Here is a 25,760-nt window from a genome sequence, read left to right on the forward strand (position 1 = left end):
TGTCATATGCTCCTAGAACCACGCTAGTGAAGTCAGTCACTGTTTGCATACCTAACCATACAACATTTTCAACACTGAGGTCATGGTGTCGATTCCCTAGTTGGGGTGGCTAACAGTGAAGTGTGAACTGACAGTGGGGTGTACAAGCTTTAAAAAAAAAAAAAAACCATACAACATCGTTGCATCGCTCCCTTACACAATAGTTCATACAATTGGCAGAGACCAGGAAAAGAACTTTATATGCAACAATGAGAAAGCAGAATAATTTAAGAACTTTATCAACTGGAATCAAGTATATGAATTGAACCCATGATGATACGTAGGCTTGAAATTAAAAACCTTAAATCTCTGAAAATAACCTATTTGGATTGGTGGAAAAAAAAAAAAAGAAGCTAAGAAAAGAAAATAAAATATACATTTCTTTTTTCTTGTCTGAGAACGAAAAAAAAAAGGTTCCTCTATGAAAATCTAAGGAAATATGAAGGGAATGAAATTGATTGCTTTAATTGTCTAATCCTTAACAGACGAGAATCTATCACATATTTTGGATGCTTTCGAGCATTGGGGCTGAAAAGAACAGAACATGGGTTTTGAACGTTGATCCAACTGAGTTAAAAAACAATGCTTTCAGGGTCTGTTGCTTCTCAAACAGCCCTTTAACACAAATTACATTTAAAAAAAAAAAAAAAACATCTTCCAGAGAGGCACCCTTCTGACTAACCATGGAAACCCCGTGGAATTAATTAAAACATTCTCGCACAAAGGTCACAATCGACCACTATATTTAACAACAAGACTATCGTGATAGTTTACCACCATAATTAACATGGTGGGGACTCATAAATTGTGCCCGTCTCAAGATCGTCCAAGCTATCACGCAAAACTCCCACTGATTGAATGACTAGTGCACTGATCAACGGTCCAAACTGAGGTGAATGGTTAAAATGGTCTCATTATTGAAATTTGGGCTATGCTCAATTGCGGCCGCTTGTGCTGCGCTTTAGATGGTTCTGCGTTTATGTGCATGTATGGCTTGGAAGAAGTCGCCACGGCACTATTTGAGAAGTGGTGGTGGACTATCACGGTAGCTAGGCTGTCATTTATTTATTATATCAATGAAACCACGGCAATCTGTTCAGCAACTGTTTTGTTTTCACGTGGGAATCTTATCAAGCGTGACTCGCGCTAGGTGCCTACAGGGTTACGGATCTTTTAAAAAAAAAGAAAAAAGAAAGAAAAAAACTAATGGTGGGCGTTCATCATGACTATTTCCTTCGGTGTGATCCACCTAGGTATTGGATCATTAAAATTTATTTTTCTTAAAGGGAACATGTGGAAACTTACCTGATGGACGGGATGGATCTCATGAAAGTTTCACCCACGTCGCTCTCGCCTTACGAAAGTTGCCAGACGAGGTAGATCGCGGCTCACTGGGAGTCATGGAAAAAAAAAAAGCTTTGATACTCTGATTGAGTGTGATGGATGATACACAGGCGCTTAAAAATTTACTTAGAAAGAGTATCGGGGATAAAATTAAATCAAATTAAGCTATCTAAATTATGGTCCCCAGTTTAGATGTACCGTGAACAAAAATTTAACTTATTTGCTTATCTACCTGTAGGATTGGTGGGCATTTACTAGACGGTAAAAAATGGAGACCATCCAATGATCTTATTTCAACAAAAAAGTGTCCATTAGTCAGAGGTTAAGATAGTTCAATCAATCTGAATTTCCAAAACTAATTTAACTATAGTGAGTTCCATAATTCAGCTGTCTTAGTTCTAATTAATTACACCACGTGGACCATTTCTAAGTGCCTGCTTGTCAAGAATCATACATCGCGAGAGTTTCAAAAATCAAAATGATTCGACACTCGTGTGTAGAGCTGGGCACCAGACGACTCAACTTCTCCAATTGATTCAAACCCGACACGACCTAAACTGAATGGGTGAGTCGGTCTAAACCGGGTAGGCTTCCCCCCATCCCAACTCAAAGTAAGTCAAGTTTGAGTTACCTAGTAACTTGACTAGGCCATAAACCCAATTTGGTCAAACATGACTTGACTCGAATTTAGGTATAAATATAATAAAAAATTCTAATTTCCAAGTACTTCTAACCTCATATGTCAACCCGAACCCCTCTAACCTGATCCCTCCCTCCCTCAAGGCCGGCAACCACCCGCCGCCATCACCACCCTCCTCCTCTCTCTTTCCTCTCTACTCCCTCCCTCCTCTTCCAAATCCGGCAACCACCCACCCCCATCACCACTCTCCTCTTTCTCTCTCTCACTTTCTCTCTCACACACATACACACACACTCTCTCTCTCCACTTCCTCCCTCATCTCTCGATCAGAATTAATGCCAACTCGATCTGATTCATTACTTTTGATTGGGACGATCTCGATTTGGATTAGTCTATACCAGATTTGAAAGCGGATGCATGTTGGACTCGGTACCGAGTCGAGTCAAGTTCAATGTCAGCGCCCATGTAGGTCCCCCTGAAGGAAATAGCCACGATGAGATCAAATGATTCAAAACTGAAGGAAGTAGTTCTAATTGCTCAAGGTATGCCACGTGGGACATACTTGTTCTCAAAAATCTAGATGATTCAATACTCATGTGGGCTTCGGAAAAAAATGTACCATAACCTTTTAAATTCATGTTGTATGGCCCACCCGAGTTCTGAAATACAAAGAATTTCTTTCACCCTGTGAGTCACGTCAAATGGATGGATTGGATGGCATCCGAACGCCACGGCGGGCCCTATACAAATCTAATGATGGGTATTCCATCTGAACTCTTTTCTATGGTGTGGCTTACCTGAGTTCTGTATGATCATGAATTTTGAATTTCATGGTTGATATGAGGCAGTTTACCTGATGGACGGGGTGGATCTAACGAAAATTTCATTCACGTGGCTCTCTGTTACCGAACGTAACCCCGGTAAATACCCAGCGTTGCCCACCAGGATGTTCCCCGCGTTGTAATGCAAATGTCGTTCTCTGTGCTTTTAGTGTTAGGGTAATTTATCGGGAGATTTTGAAAATTTGAGTTTCTCCAGGTATTATTAAGAAAAATCTCGCTGACTTTAAAAATAAGAGATGCTTATTATAAGTATATAATTTTGAGATCTAAACGTATGATCATTGCTCCCATGTGCTTTCAAAGCGGTTACGGTGCTCTTAGGTGTCGTTTCACACCGTGGATTGGAGGGATTTGAGGGGGGTTTCAAGTCCCCCTTAAAGTAACTAGGGGTTTCAAATCCAGGGGGTTTCTAATCCCTCTTGGAGGGGGTTTGCAATCCACAGCGAAAGTATGGATTACACCTAAAATTATTTCAATAGCTGCAGGTTTAACATGTGTCACTATACACTATCATTTTATTGGGCACATGGCCCACCAATGATGATTAGCACTGTCCAAACATTATCCTTGTAAATTAGCACTCTCCAAACATTGTTCAGCACCTTCTAAACATTATCCATGTAAATCAATGATTAAAAATCATTGGTTAGTCACTCAGACATGATCTTGTGCTTGTGGCCCATTTGAGACTTGGAATTTCATTGTTTTTGGGCAAAACATATATTTTAGCGGGCTTATCACAACCATTGTGGCAAAAATTACATATCTCACTAATTAGAGATATTAAAGTTGATTTAGTAATTAAATTAAACCCCTATAAATATACTATGAATAAGTACTTTTGGAATAAAGTTGATTCACACTCTGGGTGCCAAACACACCGGGATGATTGCAAATTCAAGGGGTTTCTAATCCCAGGGGTTCCAAATCCAAGGGGGTTCCAAATCCACGTTCGCTCCCAAAGATGCCTTTAGTTGCATCGGTCCACTTAGACATTCCAATTGGTCGATCTGAACCATCTGTTTACTCCATAGCACATGGGATACTAAGAAAATATCACACTGATTAGATGATTCAATTACCGTGAACTAGGGCTTATTATCTACCGCTGTCCTTATCCGAGTCCTATATGGATGGTCAAGATTGCTTAACAAACGTGATCTTTATAATCACAATGAATTAATGACTGATCCTTTAAAAAAAATGATTCTAAGCAATTGTTGATTGGACCTATTTGTGTGTAAATTATGTTGACTATCTATATTAAAGGCCATTGATTAAATGGTAAGCCAGTTTGAATTTTTAAATCCTTGATAAATACCTAATAAATAAGTAATTATTATATTTTTATTTTGTTTGAAAATACATTGGCATTTCTACTTTGAAAACTGGTCTAAAACGATTAATTTAAATTTGTGGGCCCCATTGCAATATATATTATATATCTATGCCATCCATTTTTTTACCATAATATTTTGACGCATGAACTGAAAAATGAGATTGATCCAACACTCAATTAACCCACACTAAAGGAAATAGTGGCCTTGAAAAGTTTTTAATAATAAGTGCTGGATTTTTTTTTATTTTTTTTTTTGCATAGTCCACTTCAGCTTTAGATTTATCCCATTTTTTGGTTCATGCTTTAAATTCAAATGGCATGAGGATGGATGGCATGGATAAGTCACATATATCACAATGGTTCCTATCATATATTTTGTATTTTCTCAATTTTAATGTTAAAAAGTAGGCATATCAAATTAAACATTATAAACGGGTTCCAATCCTTGCCCGAGTGGTAGACTCTGAGGAGTTTCAACAAGAGGTCTTGGGTTCGGAACCCACAGGTGGTGAAATCTCACTACAGCGTATGTGGGGTGTGTGGCAGGTGCGTGTGTTAAAAAAATAAAAAAATAAAAAAAAATTAAACATTATAAACCATATGATAATTACTTAAGAAAATAATCATTACTCATTTAGAAAATTAAATAAGTTAATATTTACATAATAATGCAAATGTTTAGATGGTAACCTATGAAATATGTGCTTAAATAAGTGAACAATTTGGATCAATGGATTGGACCATAACTTATGGTACTCCGTAGCATCTACCTATAATTATTGAGTTAATTAAAATATAAGGAGTTGTTTGGATGGTGGTAAATGAGACAAGTTATAAATCATTTACAACTTCCATTTGAAAATTCAATTTTGTTAATAAATCATTTAAAAGTTATAAGCAATTTATAAGTTTTTAATTTTTTTATTTACTAGCAAAAAGAAAGAAGATTTAATTTATTGGCAAAAAGACTTCCCTTTGGCTCTTTTTATTGTTTTATTATTTTTTTATTTTTTTAAAGAATGGGATATAAAGAAAAGACACACTTTCCACTCTCTTCTTCATCAGAGCTTCAATAGCTATCTCTCTCTCTCTCTCTCAGTCTCTCGTTTTCTATCCCTCTTGCTTTCTCCCTCCTTTGTCCAACTGCATCAAATCATATTATTGTCTTATTATAAAAGAGCATTTAAATTTATGAGCCGACTCCTATAATTTATTTACTACTTGGTTTTATGGGATCAATCCTAAATTTTAGTGAGATGAGGCTTGATCTAATAAGTCATTTTAAAATCCACTTTTATATGCCATTTGAATGTTATTTAATGAATTATTTCTTTAATTTAGTATGAATACACAATTACATAATATAAATCATTCACAGACTATTTAAAAACTATAAATCACTTGCAGCCAAATAAATCAGCCATAAATTATTTATTATAAAATAATTTACCGGTAAATCATTTACAAACATGCAAACGACTTCTAAAATAAGTTTTACCTGCGAAGGGAAATGCTCTCAAGAGACACCAGGAATCCTCGGAATTTTACCGGTTATATAATTATATATCGCGATAAAATCGCAAAAAAGGAGCTCGATATTTTCCGAGAAAATTTCGCGATATTTTAAAAATCTAGTCTCCCCCTTTTCTTGTTTCATGTCCTTTTTGTCGATCCAACGAATCGAAATCTGAAAATCAGAGACAAGAGCGAAGGAGGAAAGGGAAGAGAGAGAGAGAGAGAGAGGGAATGGCGGGAGCTGTATCTCTGAAGATCGGAGATGGAACTGCAAGATTCAAGAGAGCATCGCTCTGTTCATCAGCTCTGAACATTGTTATGCTCTTCTCAGTCCTCACTACCAATCTCTTCGCCCTCTATGCCTTCACTTCATCACCAAACCCTCACCATCATCACCACCACAAGAACATCTCCCTCATTTCCGAACATGTCTCTCTCATCCTTCGCGAAATCGAATTCTCCCAAAAGAAGCTCTCTCAGATGGAGAAACAGATCCTTGGTTACCAAAACCTCGATCTTTCACTTCCCAATCTTCCCACCGAACTCACTTCCTTCCTCCGCCGCCATACTCTCCCCCTCGGCAAGGATTCCCGCTCCGGCATTACCGAGCTCGTCGCCTCCGTCGCCCACTCCTGCGCTTCTTCCATCCATCTCCTCTCCCAGTACATGAATTACAAGCCCGGCGGTGCTTGCCCCGACGACTCCCATCTCGCCCAGAAGCTCGTTTCGCATGGCTGCGAGCCTCTGCCTCGCCGGAGATGCTTCGCTCCGGTGGTCTCTAAGGCGGGCCGCCTCTTTCGTTTCCCTCTTTCGCTCTGGGCCAACGTCAGCGATCAGGTTGTTGCCAGCTGGACTGGGTTTTCTTGCAAGGGCTTCCGCTGCTTGAATGGGAAGAAACTGGGCGGGGATTGCATCGGTTGCTTTGATCTGACCGATGGTGGTCTTGAGAAGCAGAGGTGGATCAAAGCCAGGGGTAAGAATGATTTCGTTATCGATGATGTGTTGGCAATGGGGGGTGGGAATATCAGGATTGGGTTTGATCTTGGAGGCGGGTCTGGGACCTTTGCGGCTCGAATGGCAGAGAGGAATGTTACTGTAGTTACTCGTGCGCTGAATGAGAATGCGCCTTTCAATGAGTTCATTGCTGCCAGGGGGCTCTTCCCAATCTTTGTGACGTTTGACCAGAGGTTTCCGTTTTATAATGGTATCTTTGATCTGGTCCACACGTCGAATGGTCTTGGCGACATGGCCCGACCGGAGAAGTTGGAATTCTTGATGTTTGATGTTGATAGGATTCTGCGGGCAGGGGGCCTGTTTTGGTTGGATAACTTCCATTGTGTTGATGAAGAGCGGAAGAAGACGGTCACACGGTTGATCGAGCGGTTTGGATATAAGAAGCTGAGGTGGGTCGTAGGAGAGAAGGTTGACGGTTCAGGAACTGGGAAGCCTCAGGTTTACATGTCAGCTGTTCTGCAGAAGCCAGTTAGAGGATGACTGAAAAGGTATGGTTACTCTCTTGATTTTTAAGTTTTCCTTGGAGGGAACAGGGCGATTCTATTGCTTAGCATCTGTATGAACTAGCTGTTCTGTTCTATGTGGAGTACGGGCGATCTCTTCTCTGTCCAAAAAGAGGCGACAGAAGGGGATATCCTGTTGGTATGCTAGTTTAAGTTAGGTTGGCCAAGTTCTATGTTTTATGTGTTTTTTGGTTTCTTTGATAAATGGGGAATATGGATGTATCCATCTTGGTGAGAGTGAGGAATATGGATGTATCCATCCTGATGGGAGTGATTTTCAAGGATCCTCGAAGCATAAACAATATACGGATCACATCAGGTATTTATTTGGACAATGTACCTTCCATCAATGGAAATTGGACTTGTTATCGTTACAAACCAATGGAGACATTTGGTTGATGCTGTGAAATAAGATATGAATCTATTATCATCTGGTTGATAATGAACTTCAAAAAGTTTGTGTGAATTGCAAGACCTCCTTACCAAGTTTATTATGTTTGCTTCCTTTTATTTCCAAGTTTACAACAAGAGAAAGTAACTTTTCCACTGCAAATATTGAAGGGGGTGGCTAGTGAGTTCACTACAATTTGTTCAGGTGCATTTATATTGTGGACTCGTTGAAATCATTCAAATTTTGGGACCTCAACTTGTATGTTGTTTCCTGTGTCCATGGAGAATGGTGTGCATCATTGATGAAATTTTGGACCAATCTTGGTGTTTACGTAGATGATCTCATTCTCAGTCTCAATTCAGGAAGCCTTGGTTCTTACTCTCCTAGTTTTGTTGTTTCTTGGGATTCTATTCTGAAGTACAGCACATTGGATATTTTGAGTTTTATAACTTTGTTCCAACCATCTCTATACCTGTCTAACACGTACGCTTCATAGGTTTATTCATTAGACACTCACCGTTTGTTTTCTTCTGTTTTCCTTATTCCCATGCCTTTTTTTTTTCTTCTGTGAAAGATGCCTGTTTACAGGATTCTGTCCATTTGTTATGCAAAGGGCAAGACTGTTCTCTTCTGTCTATTCTCATACTCATGGTATCTAAATTTTGCTATCTTCTTTAGCGCTGAGTCTTCCAGATGTTTTTTTAGACCACTTTCATTCTCTTCTTTATTGGCTTATGGAAGGAATACTTACATCTTGAAGTCTGTATTTGGGTATTAATTGCTTGGTTTGCAATCAAGCATGTATTTAGAGTCAATACACATTGTACTAATTGCTTTGTTTTGCGTTCAAACATGCATCCAGTCTCCATGTTCTTAGTCCCTTGATATGTGATCAAGCATGTTACCAGCAGGTTTCAACTGCCCCTACCAACTTGGTTTTACAAGGAAGAAAGGAAAAAAAAAAAAACCAGTTACTGTGTAGGATTGATTATACACATAAGCTGCATTGCATTATATCAGTGTGCATTGATATGGCCAACCAATCGGTAATGTGTCTGTGAATTGTGTTTAACTATGATAATTATCAGTGGAACTTATTTCTCATGACACCTATAGAACTTTTTGTTTCTCTGCTTGTCTCTCATACCTGATGACCTTCCCTTTCTATCGTAGATCCTATCACCTTGCCTCTCCATTGAGTGCAGTGGGCAGGTAATGGCAAATAATTTGGATTCAGTTTGGTAGCCCTTGAGACTACCAGATCAGTAGAGCCTGGTCGCTCCCATTTTTAGAAATGATGGTATTTACTATTTTTAAAAGCTGGAAATCCTTCAAATACATTGGTAGCACAGTTCAAAATATCTTCCAAAATGATTAGGTGATTATGGTAAACAGTGATTCTACATAGTAGATGCATTGCATCCATGTAGAACTCTTTGTTTCCTAGCTTGTCTCTTTCTATCACACACTTTCATGGAAAAGATGGACCAGAGAAGGGCTGATCGGAGGCGGAAACGATCCAAACCGTCAGAACCTTAAATCAATTGTATCTCGCAAACTGGGATGAGTTTTTCGACATATTATATATGATTTTGGGGTGGGAGGACCTACTTAAGCCAGCCAACCCCACTATGCCGGTTTGCCTATGCCGGATTTGCGAGATTCCATCAGATTGACGGTCAAAAGTCCCGTTTAGTTTCGTTTTTACTATAAATAGTAAGTTTTAGTTCAAGCATAACTTTTGATCCTTTGAGTTGTAGAAGTCGTGCCCAACATGAAAAGGGCTTAGAAAAGTTAGGAGAATAACATGGTTGGGCCAAATTGGACACTTACTATTTTTGGCCGAAAACCATGAAGTCTAGTAGGAATAGAGGTCGTCTATAAATAGTAAGTTTACTATTTATAGTAAGTCACGTTTTTAGGGTATTTGAGTTGGAATCTAAGTCTAAAACTCCATCCTAGGTTTGAGTTCCTTATTTTAAAGAGTTGTAATTTTGTTTTTTTTTTTTGTTTTTTTTTTTAAATAAAAAAAATAAAATCATCAATCAAGTTATTTCGAATTTATTAGGAATTATATCCACGAGGAAGCTCTGTGAGGAGTCCAGAGAGCTCCATGGATTCGAAGTAGTTATCCCCCGAGGAGGATGGTGATCGACCTCATCACATCCCTCCCTGCGTCACAAAGCAAATAAATTAATCTTTAACTGTTGATTTGATGACCTTCTCTTTCTATCATAGGCCCTATCTGTTAGTATTGTGTGCCCTGCAAAGCAAATAAGTTAATCTTAATTGTTGATTTGATGATCTTGACCATAGATCATGATGACCATGGGTCTTATATAGACATGTCATTAATGCCATAATTAGCATGTGGGTATATCTTAAATCATACATGCATATGGGTTAAATGAGTGGATTCGTCTGGTTTTCCTTGGGACTTGAGTTTGGACACAATTGTGTTCTATGGATCTTATTGCCTTGTTATTTCATGACTATCTAGCATGGTGTAGAGCAAACCTATGATAGCTATCATTCTTTTATGGCCTTTTGTGTGAGGGAATCGATGACAAATCGGGATTGAAGGTCTCTATCCATTGGGTTTGACGATGAGTCAATGTGTTTGTACCCTATCCTACATAGGAGTGTAAGTGTGTCATGAGAATAGGCTCCTAGTGTTGTACTTATTGGACACTTGCATTGGAGGATCAATTCAGCTCTTTAGACTAGGAGACCATCATGCTTGGACTAGATCGACTTGTATATGTGCTAGCCTTGACTAATCTTTAGAGCTAAGGATGTATGGGGAGTTCATGTTTCTAATGCATTGTACTTTGACCCGCCTCACTAAGTCAATAGCAATGGCTTATATGTGGGTGTTGCTGGGTTCATGCATTGGGATATGGTTGGGGTCCAGATGATCAAATGAGGGATCCACAGGTCTCCTAGGGGCACTCTTATGTCTAAGATTTGGTAGATTGGATAATCTATCAAGTGTTCTATACTGTTACCAGTATTTCAATGGTTTTTAATGGTTTTGCGAGTGTTTTCACCCGTTGAGCTTTTGTTTTCATCGTTAAAATATTTTCTTCACACTTGTTGGTAATTTCGATGGTTAAGATCTTGTGGTCCATTACTTAATCGGCATGGGACTTGGATTGAGGGTGGATGGTGTTGACATTAAAATTTGGCTAAGTATTGACCACGCTCACCATTATTAGGCAACGCCTTACGTCCCTCGCTCACCTAGAGGAAGGTGCAGATCCATTTCGCGCACTGATACAAGTCAGCGCTGATCCTGTTCTACTCTTCGTGCTTTAGAGAACGAGCTCAGTGCGAGGCTTCCTCGACAGTCTATGCACACCGACTAAGGATGGCGCGGAATGGGTTTTCATGCCTTCTATCACAACTAAGCACAATCCGAGCTGACGGTTAAGGCCAACGCGGAGCCCATTATTGCCATCCACGCCCATTGTTCAAGGATAATGCAGTGTGAGCAAGCTCACCCCATGCCATCTCCAAGGGTAGCGTGATGCAGACAAGCTCACCTTGCTCCATCGCCAAGGGTAGCGCAAATCAATCCCGAGCGTAGAGTATGCACTGACAGAACTTCTTTAGGTTGTATAGTGCCATCGTGACACATGTCAATAATAGCATAACCACCTCGACAATTGCCTATAATTGCCTAACAACTCTAGAGTGGGAAATGACACCCCCCCCCCTCTATATAAATAGCCGTTTGGGTAATTTTTCAAGGGCAATGTGTTTCGTATCAGTAACGTTGGCCATAACAGTCACCACTGTTACTGATATGGAGTATTAGAGCAACGACCGATCGGGGGGTGTAATGGCCGATTGATATGCTCCTGTATCGGTTGAATTTTTTTGGTGCTCGAAAAATTCTAGAAAAATGTAAATATTCCAAATATGCATTCATTTTTTTATTTTTATTTTTGAACATGTTTATAGTAGTGTAATGGTCCACTCCTCTTTGGTGAGAATGAGAATGCTATATCGGGTTGTTTGATGGATTTATGAACTTGACAACCTGTGATGCATTGCAAATCTTTTATATTTAATTTTCTTGCTATATAATATCAATGATAAATTTATTAGAATGATAATTTTGAGTTAATTTATGCCTCATGTATAAATTTTTTTAGGACCCTGTACCTGAGGTCCACCTTGATGTATGTGTTGTATATCCATGGCATCCATCCATTTGCCAAGTGCCAATTCATTTTAAGGCATGGTAAAAAAATGAGGTAGATCCAAATCTCACTAGTGTCATCTGACTACAGATGAAGCATGCGCTACTAAGCTCTAAAGAAGAGGGAGAAAAAAAAGGAAAAAAAAAAAGAAAGAAAAAAGAAAAGAAAAAAAAGGAAGGAAAAAAAGAAAAAAGAAAAAAAAAGGTGGATCACTAGTGGTTGAGGTCTTGAATGCGGCCCACCTCGATGTATGTGTTATATATGCATGTTGTCGATCTATTTTGATCATTTTAAGACATGGTCCCAAAAATGAGGTAGATCCAAATCTCAAGTAGACCACATGGTAGGAAATGGTTGTGATTGAATGTCCACCATTAAAAACTTCCTAGGGTCCACTATAATGCTTAATTTGCCATCCAACCTATTGATTACATCAATTAGACTTGGATGAAGGGAAAAACACAAATATTGGCTTAATCCAAAACTTGTGGCCTCGAAGAAAATTTTAATGGTGGGCGTTCAATCACCACTGTTTCTTGTGGTGTGGTTCACCAGAGATTTGGATCTGCCTCATTTTTGGGCTCATGCCATAAAATGATATGACAAAACGGATGGATGGCGTGGATAAAACGGATACGTCATGGTGAGGCCCACAGAGCACTGCCTAGTAGCCAGTGTTAGTAGGCAATCTACATTGATGAGGGTCCTATGCATAGGGCCCACCTCAATGTATGTGTTGCATATCCACGCCATATATCTGTTTTGCCATCTCATTTTAGGACACGGTCCCATAAATGAAGCGGATGCAAATCTCAGGTGGACCACACCAAAGGAAAAAACTAGTCATTGAATGCCCACCATTAAAATTTCCTAGGTCCAAGGTAATGTTTATTTGCTATCCAACCTGCTGATAAGGTCACAGACCTGGATGAAGGGAAAACACAAATAGCTGCTTGATCCAAAACTTTGTGGCCCCCAAGAAGTTTTGAACGATGGAGATTCAATCCCCTCAAGCTTTGTGGCCCCCAAGAAGTTTTTAACAGTGGGGATTCAATCCCTACTGTGTGGTCCACTTGAGATTCTGGTCTGCTTCATTTTAGGGCCATGTCCTAAAATGAATTGGAAAAATTGATGGATGGTGTGGATATATAACACATGCATCAAGGTAGGCTCCATGGGTGCAAGTGTATGGGGTTATATATAAAAAAAGAAAGATGGTTGTTAAACAACCATGTTTCTCTTCAGGGGTGGGGGGGGGGGCTTTTTTTTTTTTTTTTTTTTTTTAAAATTTATTTATTTATATAATTTTAAATTGTTTTGTTTTTTGTTGTTTGCTTCTTCGTCATGGGGCCATAACAGCCGTTATAGCCTGTCTTGGCCGATATGGTCCCTTTTTTCTCTCCCACCCCGCTTCGGACTTGTATTGCATAATGGCCTTGGCCGTTACTGGTATGAATCGGCCGTTACGGCCGAAACGTAATTGATTTTGCACACCCTGTTCAAGCGACATTGACTTTTACTCATTTGCTCTCCTCTCAGATCTTCCCAAGAGTTCTTTGAGGCCTTCTCTCTAACTTCCTCCTATCCTTTGTGCTACACTAAGGCACATACCAGGTGAGCGAGAATGAGAATCTAAGGACTCATTTCTCTTGCTCATCCTGGCTTCACACTAGCCATAGCCCCCAACATTGGCCAAGCTATTTCATAATGGTAACGGTGGTTGTAATGGCCACCTCGACAACAATTACAAAATGGGCCATAATGGCCGTTGAGGCCTTATTTATTTATTTATTTATATATATATATTTTATGAAAAGAAACCTATTTCGGCATTGTAATGGACCGTTAGAAGTCATTTTTCCCCCCCCCATAATGGCCATTATGACCCTGTAAGACGTAACGGTTACGACCCTTACCATCATGTAACAACCATTACGTAACCGTTCTGGAATACATTGACATGGCCCCACGCCAAGTGTTTGAGCATCTAGTAGTGGCTTTGCGCCAACTGTCTGAGCATCCAACAGTGGCTCCACGTCAACTATCTGAGTTCCAGCAACAACTTTCGCGCTGATTGTTTGTGAACATCGAACAAAGGCCTCACACTCTATGCTCAGGACCTTGGAAGTGGCTCCACACTTGTTGACATCAATTTCGATGGGTGTTTATATTACATAGACATTCACAAGACATTCATTGGACATCCGTAGATATTACTGCAATACACATAACAAAGAGAGGAGCGCATATAGTAGAAGGCTTTTATTTAATCTGGGTTTTTATTACATTCTAGGTTGTGGCATGACACACGCTTTTAATTACATTACATATAATAACCCTTGATTCCAAGGCAATAATAGCAAGGAAAATAAGATATAAAATAGAAGAAAGAAAATAAAGAATGCGATGCGTATGCATAATCATGTAATGCTGAGTATAGCTCTTATGCTTAGAGCATAAATCAAGTGATCCACAGAGCTTCCATGATCAGTTGATTTGGGCTCTGTTCCCCTCACATGGTGAGATTACAAGTGTAGGTGCACTGTCTTAGTAATGCCCTCTCTAGTAGAGCTGTACACGAGTCAAACTGAGTCGAGCTTGGCACAGCTTGGCTCGGCTCGGCTCGGCCAGTAGCTAACCCCAGCTCAAACTTGACTCGGCTCGGTCCTCGAGCCTGACTAGCCATCTCGGCTTGATTCGGTCAGCAGCTCGGGCCAGTTCTAGCCTTTGCAACATTTTCTCAAACATAGAGTGCATCTTCAATTTTTCACAGAATGCAAAACAATAACAACACTTTACAAGTATTTCATCAAATACTCGGCGAGTAGCATCAAAATCAAGATATGAGGAGAATGTATGCATCCGAAACATAGTGATTTGTTTCGTATCCATTCCTTCCTCGCCACCAGCCGATCTCGCGGAGAATGTATGCACCCGAAACAACACTTCGTTGAGTCATTTCATCAAACACTTGGCGAGCAACATCAATATCAAAATAACTGAGTCACTGAGCCAATTTGATTCGAGTCGATTCAAGTTAAGGTTCGATCCGAGTCGAGTAGAGCTCGGGCAAGCTCACACTTGGCTTGAAATTTTTTGGAGATCCAAAAACCAGCTCGACTCGGTCCGAATCCAATTTTGAGCCGAGGCGAGGCGAAGCAAGCTTTTCCGAGTCGAGTCGAGCGAGTTGACTGAGCTAACTTGACTTTTGTACATCTCTACTCTCCAGTATGGAGTTCGTGATGTCATTAGCACGAGATGGACGGATATGGAGATATGACACCATGTGTGTTTCATGTATGTATCTTTGAGATGTGAGCATTGAGCTGTGTTTATGGCGGAGAGCGCATTACAACATAGAAAAAAGTGAGCAACCCTGGGCTGCTATATACAAGGTATGCAAAAATGTTTATGTATGACCATTACGTAATGGTGACGGTGGCCACCATTATGCTTTAGGAGGTTGTAACGGCTATAACAATCATTATAGAAATAAACGACTTGTAACGGCCACTATGACCCCTTTATTGGACTGTTACACCGCGTTGATACAAGTTTTTTTTAAAGGTATTTTTCAAAAAAAAAAGAAAAAAAGAGACCATATCCGCCGTTACGACCACCATTACCATTATGGTATACCTTGGCTGGCTGCATAGTAACATCGATAGCATGAATAGTGCTAGGCACATGTGATTGAGAGAGAGAGGGAGGGAGGGAGAGAGAGAGAGAGAGAGGTCTCTGTCCTTCTCTTTCCTGTCCACAAGTGTGTGGCCCAAGAAATGGAAAACAAAACAAGCCTAAAATAAAAGAAAATGGCATGTGTGTATTCCGGAAGCATCTCTCCCATTCCTCTCACTCCACAGTGTCCGAAGGCCAGCCATTAATGCCAATTTCTAGCATGCCTTCCTACATTCCTTGAGCTTGACCCAATGCCAAGCCAAAAAGAAATCCCTAATTGACTTAGGCATCGCCCATTGGATGTTGAATTTGCTTAGAAATGTAGCCCAAATCTTCTAGGCATAACTCTATGAAGGAAGAGATGGTCTATCGTTTCTGCATCTTCGTGGCACATCACGCAAATATTGGGCAGCACCATTGATCTTTTCTGCAGATTGTCCACGGTCAACAGCCTTTTCCTCCCCACTAGTTAAGCCAATGCCCCCACTTTTGGGGGAGCACTGTAAGCCTAGACAAAAGATGTACAAGTATGCCTCTAATCCAGTGCCCGAGTCTGGAGCACGTGATAAACTGAGCAAACTGAGAAGCGGCCTGAATTTTCCCCCTTCCACCCCATTATATCCTGCTTTCCACATCTGGTGAGCAGCTTTCAAGGAGGCCCTGGAGCTTCACAAAATCCTCAATTTCCTTTTCTGCAAGGTTCCTTCAGCACGGGGGTGTCCAAGTAAATCACATTGCCAACCCCGGAAGAGTATCGAGATATGGTTATGTTTTTCTCCATCTCTAGGGCTTAATCTATTAATCTGGACTGAATTTTTTATTTTTATTTTTTTATTTTCTGCTGTGTTTCCAAAATTCTAACACTAACACCTTACCTCTTGATCCAAACTCTCAATCCCTTGGAACCAAAGATGACTTGAGTGCAATGACCAGGTCTCTCCTTTGTGGCAATTTATTTGTATTCAGTTTGGCAGTCCTTGTGACCACTACATCAGTTGCTCTAACAGTTCCCATTAGTAGAAACAATGGTATTGACCTTTTTTAGCTGGAAATCCTTGTAATATATTGGTTGCACTATTCAAAATATCATCCAATACACTAAGGATTTTCGGTTGTCTTTATGGTAAATTTATACATATAAGATGCATTGCATTCATATCAGTCTGCATCGATATTGGCAATCTTTCAGTATGTGTCTGTGAATTGTGGTTAATTATGACAGTTTGAAGTGATATTTGTTTATCATTTATTTATTTTTACACACACGATCCCCACCCCACATGGGCACTTGAACCCATGACCACAGTGTTTGAAACGCACTGTCTACCACTGAGTCATGTGTTGGAACCCTGGTGTTTGTTTATCATGAAACCTATAGAACTCTCCGTTTCCTTGCTTGCCTCACAAACCTAACAACCTTCCCTTCCTATTACAGAACACATCACCTTTCCTCTCCTTTAAGTTGATCAGGTCTCTCTTCGTGGCAAATTTGTTTGGATTCAGTACGGTAGTCCTTGAGTCGATACTTTCGAATCAGGTGGTCGTGCAAGCTCCCATTTGTTAAAACAATGGTGGACTTTTAAAAGAAAAATCTTGAAAACCTTGCAATCATCAGTGGCACGGTTTAAAATATCATCAAATATGTCTGTGAGTAATGTGTCTGTGAATTGTGGTTAACTATGATAATTGTTAGTGGTCTTATTTCTCATGAGACCTATAAAACTCTTTGTTTCCTTGCTTGCCTCCCAGACCCAATGTCCTTCCCTTTTTTATGTAAGATCTCATCACCTTGACTTTTACCAAGTTACAATGTTAAGAGCATAAAAAGGCTTCATTCAACATACACGCACATTTACCCGATTATTAAGTTGGTCTGATTTTAGGCATCCACCTTGTGGAACCCACATGATGAGTGGCTTGGATATCTTGCATGCATGCCAAGCTGCCATGTGTTAGAGGTATCAGAGTGTGATGGACGATGCACAAACACTTAAAAATTGAATGTGTGGCATATACGTAATTCAAGTAAACTGGCCTAGTTGTGTTTCATTTTAGATGTATCAGGATGCTTATTTAATTGTCTGATCATTGGATTGTTCGATATTTATTGGATGATTGAGAACTTAAAATATCTAATGATTGAGAACTATTTTATGGTGTATAAGTTCGTAATCACTTCCAGGAAGCAATGAGCCAGGCAGTCCCCCAAACTCAAGCAGGCTTCATGCCCAGTGGGAAGCCATCCATAGAACTTCTGATGGCAACCATGCATATTCTTGTTTCAAATGTGATTGGCAAAATAGAATTCAGGACAGCACTATAATGATAATGTGATGATGAATGATGATAGTATAATGTTTATAAATATATACAGTGCTGTGAAATATTTTGAAACTTTGCAAACCCATGAGTTGTTTGGTCTTCCAAGGGAAATATAAGATTATGCTGAAATTTTATTTTATTTTACAAACCAGTTGCTGGAATGGAAGTTTTGCAGTGTCAATTTTGAAAAAATAAATTTAGATACTTTTATGCCTATGTCTAGACATTTCATTTATTCAGAAATATTAGCAAATTGGATTTTTATGGGATGCAGGTCCAACATCTAGTATTAAAGACTGGCATACGCATGTTCTCTGAATATATATAGCCCAATCCTCTGCAAAAGGGATGGAAATAAACAATACACAATTACAACACATTGACGTAGAAACATTTTACTCAGTTTAGGTGCTCAAAATTGACAAGGCATGTGCAGTCTGTGCTCCCAGCCAACAAGTTCAACTCAAGACAAGTTGACGGAAATTCAACAATGATTTATAAATATGTTTCAAATTCGGAATTTAGGTTCGCTACACTTGGTCAAACTCTCCCAAGTTCTGAGTAGATGAATAATATCTGGAGTCTTGACCAGCTAGAAACTGCATAGGAAGCCCACAAGCTTGGGCCAGCAATAGCAGCAGCGGATATAAAAGTTAAATTCATCTCTACATTATGTTCAAAGAAAAAGAAAAGAAAAAGCAGAATATATTGCTGCATATCTGATAGCATGGAGTTAATGGGATATAGCAGTTTTAGTGATGATTATGGAGACAACTGTTCGTCACAATACAAGTATAAAGCTGTAGAGTTCTTAAGGCTTCTGCATGACAGTGATATCTCTAAACTTCTAGCCTCTATATTGAATAAATAGATCTTGCTAAATTTGAAAACACAAGCTGAAACTCGTTTGAGGCAGGGGTCCAATTATTACTAAGATGTAGCAAATTGCTGGGAAAACTCAAAGACTGTTGTTGATCCAGTAAATGAGCACGGAGTGAATTTGATTTTCTCTGTTCAAGAGACTTTTTTTTTTTCTATTCAAGTACTAATCACTGTATTTCATTTTGTTAAAAACTTAAAATGCAAAATGAAGCATTATGTAGCTGAACAAGTAGTACTCTCACATCTATTGAAGAGCTTATCCGAAAAGTTGTGAGACATTTTTAAATTATGAACACGAGAATCCAGCACTGAAAGGGATTGGGGCAGGACAAACCAAAGTTGGAAATACAAGAGCTCTTAAAGTAGGTTATGAAGTAGACTAAGGCTATAGGAAAAATCAGCAATTTGTTAATGAAGACATGGACTCTACTGTTTGTACGTGTGTACAGAATTCATGGATGCCATTTTAGTCAGTCGACAACATGAAATGTTGGCTGCAAGTGGATTTATAAGTGAAGGAGAACACCCAAGATTTTAAGAGACGAGGTGAACAGAACAACAACTGTTCTTAGAAGGCAAGCTTTCTAAGAAATGCAAAACAGTTGTAGAAAGATTTTTAGTTTTGTCCTTCAACTGTTAATTACAGAATTATAATAATCAACTACAGGAAACCTTTATTATAAGACCTGATAGGTCAAAAATAATTTCTCAATATGAAACTTGCTGATGTTGGTATTTTAGGAAAAAAGAAAAAACACATTCAACATTCATCCTTATTATATTGCTCTGATGCATTACTAATACACTAGTTAAATCAAGATAACATCAGCAGTTTCTTTCTAGGGCGCGGATTAGGTGTGGCCCCGCCTCACCCAAGACGCTGTGGCCCTTACTGGTCGGCCCCAACGTCACCCAAGACACTATTTCCTATGGCATGGTCCACCTGAGAATCGGATCTGTTTGATTTTTGGGATCATGCTCTAAGGCCTGTTGGTTGGATGTATTTCAGGAGAATTGAAGTGAATTTTACATTTTTTAAGCATTGATTACGTGCTACAGGAATTTGTGATAGAAGGAATGCTGTAGGACGTTGGCAGCAGAACTTTTGGGTACGGAAAACGGGATGGACCGTCCATTCATTTGGCCAGATCATTCTAGGGTATACCTTCAAAAACGCGACGGATCAAAAGCTCAAGGGGACCACACTATGAGAAGAAAATTTAAATGGTTAGTATTCAATCTGCAGTATTTTATATAGTGTGGTCCAATTGAAATTTGAATCTGCCTCATTTTTGGGCCCATGCCCTAAAATGATCTGTACTAATGAATGGATGGAATGGATATAACACATCATGGTGGGGCCCACCAAGCTTTGGCTTTGAATTATTATGAAATTTGATCTGGCTACTACTATTCACTTTCAAACGCATGCGGTATTGTTTGATGCATGCATTTAATACTGATTTGAGAGAAATTACGTGAAAATATATATAATTACATGAAGCTAAACAAGCCTTAAAACGATCCGGTAAAATGGATGGACAGCATGGATATCGAATAAATGTATCAAGTTGGGTCCCACGGTAGGGGCCACACCTAATCGGCTCCCTTGTTTGATCTTTATATTGTGAACAATGTAAAGAAAAAGTAATAGAGAGAAGGTGCAGCTAAAGGGCTACGGTATATAGTAGTCACCAATCATCACATTTGTTTTATTTATTTATTCAAGTAGTAATCACTGTATTTGGCTTTGTTAAAAAACTTAAAATGCAAAATGAAGCATTATGTATTTGAACAAGTACTAAAATGAAAAGTGTATAATTCTGCATTTACAGGGAGTAGCTATCTAAGTGCCATAAATAATAATAATAATAATAAAAGCAGTCAAAAAGTAGCCTTATCCCTTATTTCCGGAGAACGTCTCTTTCCTGTTCCCCATAATTTGTCTAGTCAGGGGCTCTGTCGGAACTACTGTGATGTATGGGTTTTATCTATGCCATCCATCCATTTTTGTACATCATTTTAAGGTATGAGCCCACAAATGAGGTAGATCCAAAGTTCAAGTGGACTACACCACGGGAAGCAGTGGTGTTAATGACATCCACTTTAAAACCTTCCTAGAGGCCACCGTGATGTTTATTCGCTATCCAACCTGTTCATAAGCTCATATAGAACTGTATGAACGGAAAACACAAATATAAGCTTGATCCAAAACTTCTGGCAGGTCCCAAGAAATTTTTAACAGTGGGCATTCAATCTCCCCTATGTGGTCCACTTGAGCTTTGGATCTGCCTCATTTCTAGGTTACCACCCTAAAATGATATGGCAAAATGGATGGATGGTGTGGATAAAACCAATACATCACAGTGGAACCTACAGAAGCCCTCTGCGTACAAGCAAGTTGAAGGTGAAGAAGGTCTAGTCAACACTCAATAACATATGGGCAGTGACACTGCCTTTGGCTGTTCAACGGTCAAATTATTGAAGGATTCAAACAAAATAAGACGTTTTGAGCCACCTATTATCTTTCCAAGACTCATGGGTCTTTTGACTCACATAAGAACAAGAATGGCCAAAGCCTTGTCACTTTCAACCACTTCATCATCTTTAAGATGGGATGGCCCACCTTAAACCCAGAGTCTTCTACTCATGCAAGCAACCGTGCAATGAACAAGTAGACCCCAGAGCTCAATTTGCTGGCACCATGGGATGCGACTTCCGTGGATCCCTGACTGTGCCCACCTTGATGTAGGAGGCGGATTGCATACTGAACTTGCCACTACTAGGTCGCTACTGGTCGATGCTCTGTGGGCCCACCATGATGCATGTGTATTATCCATGCCGTCCACCATTTTGCCAGCTCATTTTAGGCATGAGCCTAAAAATGAAGCATATTCAAATCTTAGATGGATCGAACCATAGGAAACAATGATGATTGAACATCGACCATTAAAAGCTTTTTTGAGGCCGCAGAAGACCATAGGAAATGGTGATGATTGAACGTGGACCATTAAAAGCTTCTCATATTTGGGTTTTCCATTCATCCATACCTGCATGACCTTATAAGCATGTTAGATAGTAAATAAACATTACGGTGGGCCCTAACATCACTAACGACCCCTCCCTTAAAAATCTCTAAGCACAACTCAGCATGTGGGGCCCACTAGAGGGGCCTGGTACTGTGTGCGGCTTCGGTGGATCCCTGTGGGACCCACCATGATGTATGTATCTTATATCCACTCCATCCATCAGTTTCACCGGATCATTTTAAGATGTGAGTTCAAAAAATGCCGCATGTCCAAATCTCAGGTGAAAGAGGTTTTTAATGGCACCGCCGTTTCTTGTGGTGTAATCCACCTGAGATTTAAATCTGCCTCATTATTGGGCTCATACCTTAGAATGATCTAACTAAATTAGATGGACAGCTTGGATGTAAAACACATACATCAAGGGGACGCACATTGCGTCCTACCCCAGCTAGGACGATAATTCGTCCCGGTAGGGCTATGTGGGGCCCAATGTGATGCAAGTGTTTTATCCACGCTGTTCATCGTTTTTCTTAGATCATTTTAAGATACTATCTTAAAAATGAGAGAAATATATGTCCTAAGTGGACCACAAAGTGAAAATTGAATTGCCACCATTAAAAGCTTCTTGGGAGCCGGAGAAGTTTCACATCAAACTGATATTTGTTTTTCACTTCATCCAGTTTACATTACCTTATGAATAGGTTGGAGGGTAAAATACGTCAAGGTGACCCTTGGAAAGGTTTCAACCCTGGGTGTCATCATCACTGCAGCTTCCTTTGTTGTGGTCCATTGGAGCTGTACCTAATTCATTTTTAGCATTAATTGCCAGGATGGATTACCGCCGGGCGGGGGTAGGACACAATCCGCGTCCCCCGTTGACTAGTGTTTAAGCGATCGCACCTACTTTTGGGACGCGGATTGCGTCCTACCTATCAGTCTCCAGCTGGCAACTAGCAGGAGCTTTGAGTAACCACCGTTGTGCATGGGTCTTATCCACCCAGTCTATCATTTTTTTTTTCTATCATTTTAGGATACCATTTCAAAAATTCTGCAGATCCAAGGATCAAGTGGACCACACCACTTGGATTAAACTCTTACGGTTGAAAACTCCCAACCTCTCCTGAGTCACCGAAGTTTTGGATGGAGCTGATATTTGTTTTTCTCTCTTCATTCATGTCTACGCAATCCGCGTTCCTTTTGGCGGTCAATTGAGATCTCAGCGGGTCCACGTTGGAGATTTCTTGCTTAGAACGTCACATCAATCAGATTGTCAGGTAGGCCCACATCTGCTGAATAATTTGACGGCTGAGATAAGCTGAACCATACTCCACGTTCAACACACACGTATCCCTATATTCTTTATGATAAAAAGCCATACATTAATCAGATCTGTCTGATTTTAGGCATCACACGCTGGAACTCGACTGGTGAGTGGCTTGGATATCTAACACGCGTGCCAAGCTATATCACGTGTTAGAGGCAGGGCCAAAAGGTCTCACTTGCTAAAATTTCTATACAGGCTACACAAGCGTACAAGATCCCGACCATTCATCTGAAGGGTGCGGTGATGGATTCCCCATCCCCGAAATTCATAGCCGTCTGATGAACCAACTGTCGATTGGTAGGCTTATTTTCTGAAGGAGCGTGACTCTTTGGGTAGACTCTACAGCTGGAGGGCCAAGATCTCATACATGGCTGCCTCGTGTGAGGAGATACCTTCTCGTGTTTATCCTTTTGCTATGAAGGTAGGCCATTGCATTATTTTCCATTATCCGTTTACGTTTCAATCCAACCATCGAAGGGTTAGTTCTTACAGTTCCGAAGATTTTTCTATGGAATGTTCCATCCGCCTTGTGGTCCACCAGATTTGGATCAGTGGAAAATGAGCTCACTTATCTGAACACCGACTCGGATTCGATTGTGATCCCTCCACTGCCGAGGTGGGGGCTTGAAAAGTTGTGGGCCCCACCATGATGTATGTGTTTTTATCCACACCGTCCAACCATTTTCCGAATCATTTTAGCAGTCCGATAATGATGCCCACCGTTGAAAGCTTCCTAGGGCCCACCGTGATGTTTAATTTCCATCCAAACTGTTCCCTACTCTGTGGTCCATTTGATCTTTGGATCTGTCTCATTTTTGGGCCCATGCCCTAAAATGGTTTGGAAAAATGTATGGACGGCTTAGATAAAATCAATACATCATGGTGGGGTCCACGTAGCTTTTCCAGCACTGATGTCGGCAGTGGAGGGATCACTACCGAATCCAATGCTGTATGTATCCTCGGATATACGTTCTTAAGTTGTGGCAACTCGTACACTTACTCTGGCATGCATGACCGCCAATTCAGACCGTCAAATCGCGGGCCCACTTGTGGATGGGCAGTAGCACCAAAAGCAAACCGATTGGAGGATCCCTCTGCATTTAGATCACTTACCATTTTCTTTTCAGCCGTCCATTTGATAGCCAGCAAATGGACTGGTAAAGCATCTTATCGGGTGTCATTTTCAGGCTCCAATTTACACGGCCAAGATTTGGCATGCATTTATTAGATGTATATGATGAACGAGTCACCACAACTTAAATAAGTGATAGAACCTGGTTTTTATGGGAGTTATTGTACATGGCAGCGTGCGGCGCTTGACCCTCAGCAGCACCGGCGTGCATTAACTCAAAAGTAAATTGACTAAATTGCTGAACGACACTTCAGCTAAACTACGGTCCAAAAATGGGATTTTTTCAATAATCCTAACTTCTCATCTGTGGTCAATGTTGTATTTTGTTTTAAAATAGCATTAAAATTTGAATTTTCAAATTTTCGGTAATTTTCCTCCAATTTTGAAAAGTTGTAGTATTTTTTGTTGTGGGTTTTGTCCCACATCGAATTTGAAAAGGTAAACTTTCTTGTATATAAGATAGTATTTTTGCTTAGGGCTTGAGCCCCTTTCAGGGGGCATGTGAATTTGGTCCTGTGGGGGGGGCTATGCCAATAGCTCTAATCTATGCCATTGACCACACACGCGCGCGCGTGCGCCGAGTCCGAGTCCGAGTCTGAGTCCGTGTGCGCGTGCGCGACGCGACGGGACGGGACGGGACGGGCTGGGCTGGGCGTGGGCGCGGGTGCGGGTGCGGGTGCGGTGTGTGTATGGGTACTCGCAGGACTGTATGTGCGGGAGTGTACTCGCACTTGCGCCTTTTCGTTTTAAACCAGAGAGATGCGTCCCTTCCGGTTGGTCGCACCTGTTGGGTTTAAACCCAACGGACCTAACCTTTTGTAAAGGGTGCTTATGCACCACTTCGGAGTCTATATAAAGATTACCGATTCCAGTTTTAATATACGAAAAATTCTTCTCTTATAAAACGCTCTCTGATATTCGGTTTTAAGCATTTTCTACTGAGTTCATCGCTGAGTCAACTCAGCACTTTCGGATTAAACTGCAAGTGGTTCGAGCCCGTGTACAGTGAGTGCACCGCTGGGACCGGGTCATAGTCGTTGTATCCTAGAGGTCAATTGCTCTGGAAACCTGTTGCACTTGGGACGCTGTCCAAGGGGAGCAAATTCGATTTCAAGCCGAGTGACTCAGTCACGCCTCGACTCAATTCAATAAGTTCTTCTTTCTCAAAATTTATTTTCCTTTTTTGGTTCTCGATTTTTAATAGTCTATTTAATTCAACCAAATATTCCAACAATCTTGAAATCGAATTTGTTGAATTACATAGACTATGGCTACAGTAACAGTAAATGCTTCTACTGAGTTAGCCAAAATCGAACCGTTCGCTGGACAATCATTTAAACGGTGGAAACAGAAACTGATGTTCGCTCTGACCACCCTGAAAGTTTCATACATTTTATCTGAATCATTTACTATAGATCCAGCAAATCAAACTGAAGTAACAGATGAAAATAATTGTAAAAATTATATTCTAAACTCTTTATCCAACGAACTATATGACGTGTATGCTTCTTACGTGTCTGCTAAAAACATATGGATTGCTTTAGAAAAGAAGTACATT

The 25,760-nt window shown here is 40.2% G+C and overlaps 1 protein-coding gene across 1 annotated transcript; it reads left to right on the forward strand.

The window, feature by feature from the left end:
• The first annotated feature begins 5,859 nt into the window (after nt 1-5,859).
• LOC131242813 (probable methyltransferase At1g29790) lies at nt 5,860-7,668 on the forward strand. Its single transcript, XM_058241710.1, has one exon. The coding sequence runs from the start codon at nt 5,951-5,953 to the stop codon at nt 7,211-7,213; it is 1,263 nt and encodes a 420-aa protein (XP_058097693.1). The 5' UTR covers nt 5,860-5,950; the 3' UTR covers nt 7,214-7,668.
• The last annotated feature ends 18,092 nt before the right edge of the window (nt 7,669-25,760 follow it).

Source organism: Magnolia sinica, chromosome 4 (genome assembly GCF_029962835.1).
Source record: "Magnolia sinica isolate HGM2019 chromosome 4, MsV1, whole genome shotgun sequence".
NCBI lineage: Eukaryota > Viridiplantae > Streptophyta > Magnoliopsida > Magnoliales > Magnoliaceae > Magnolia > Magnolia sinica.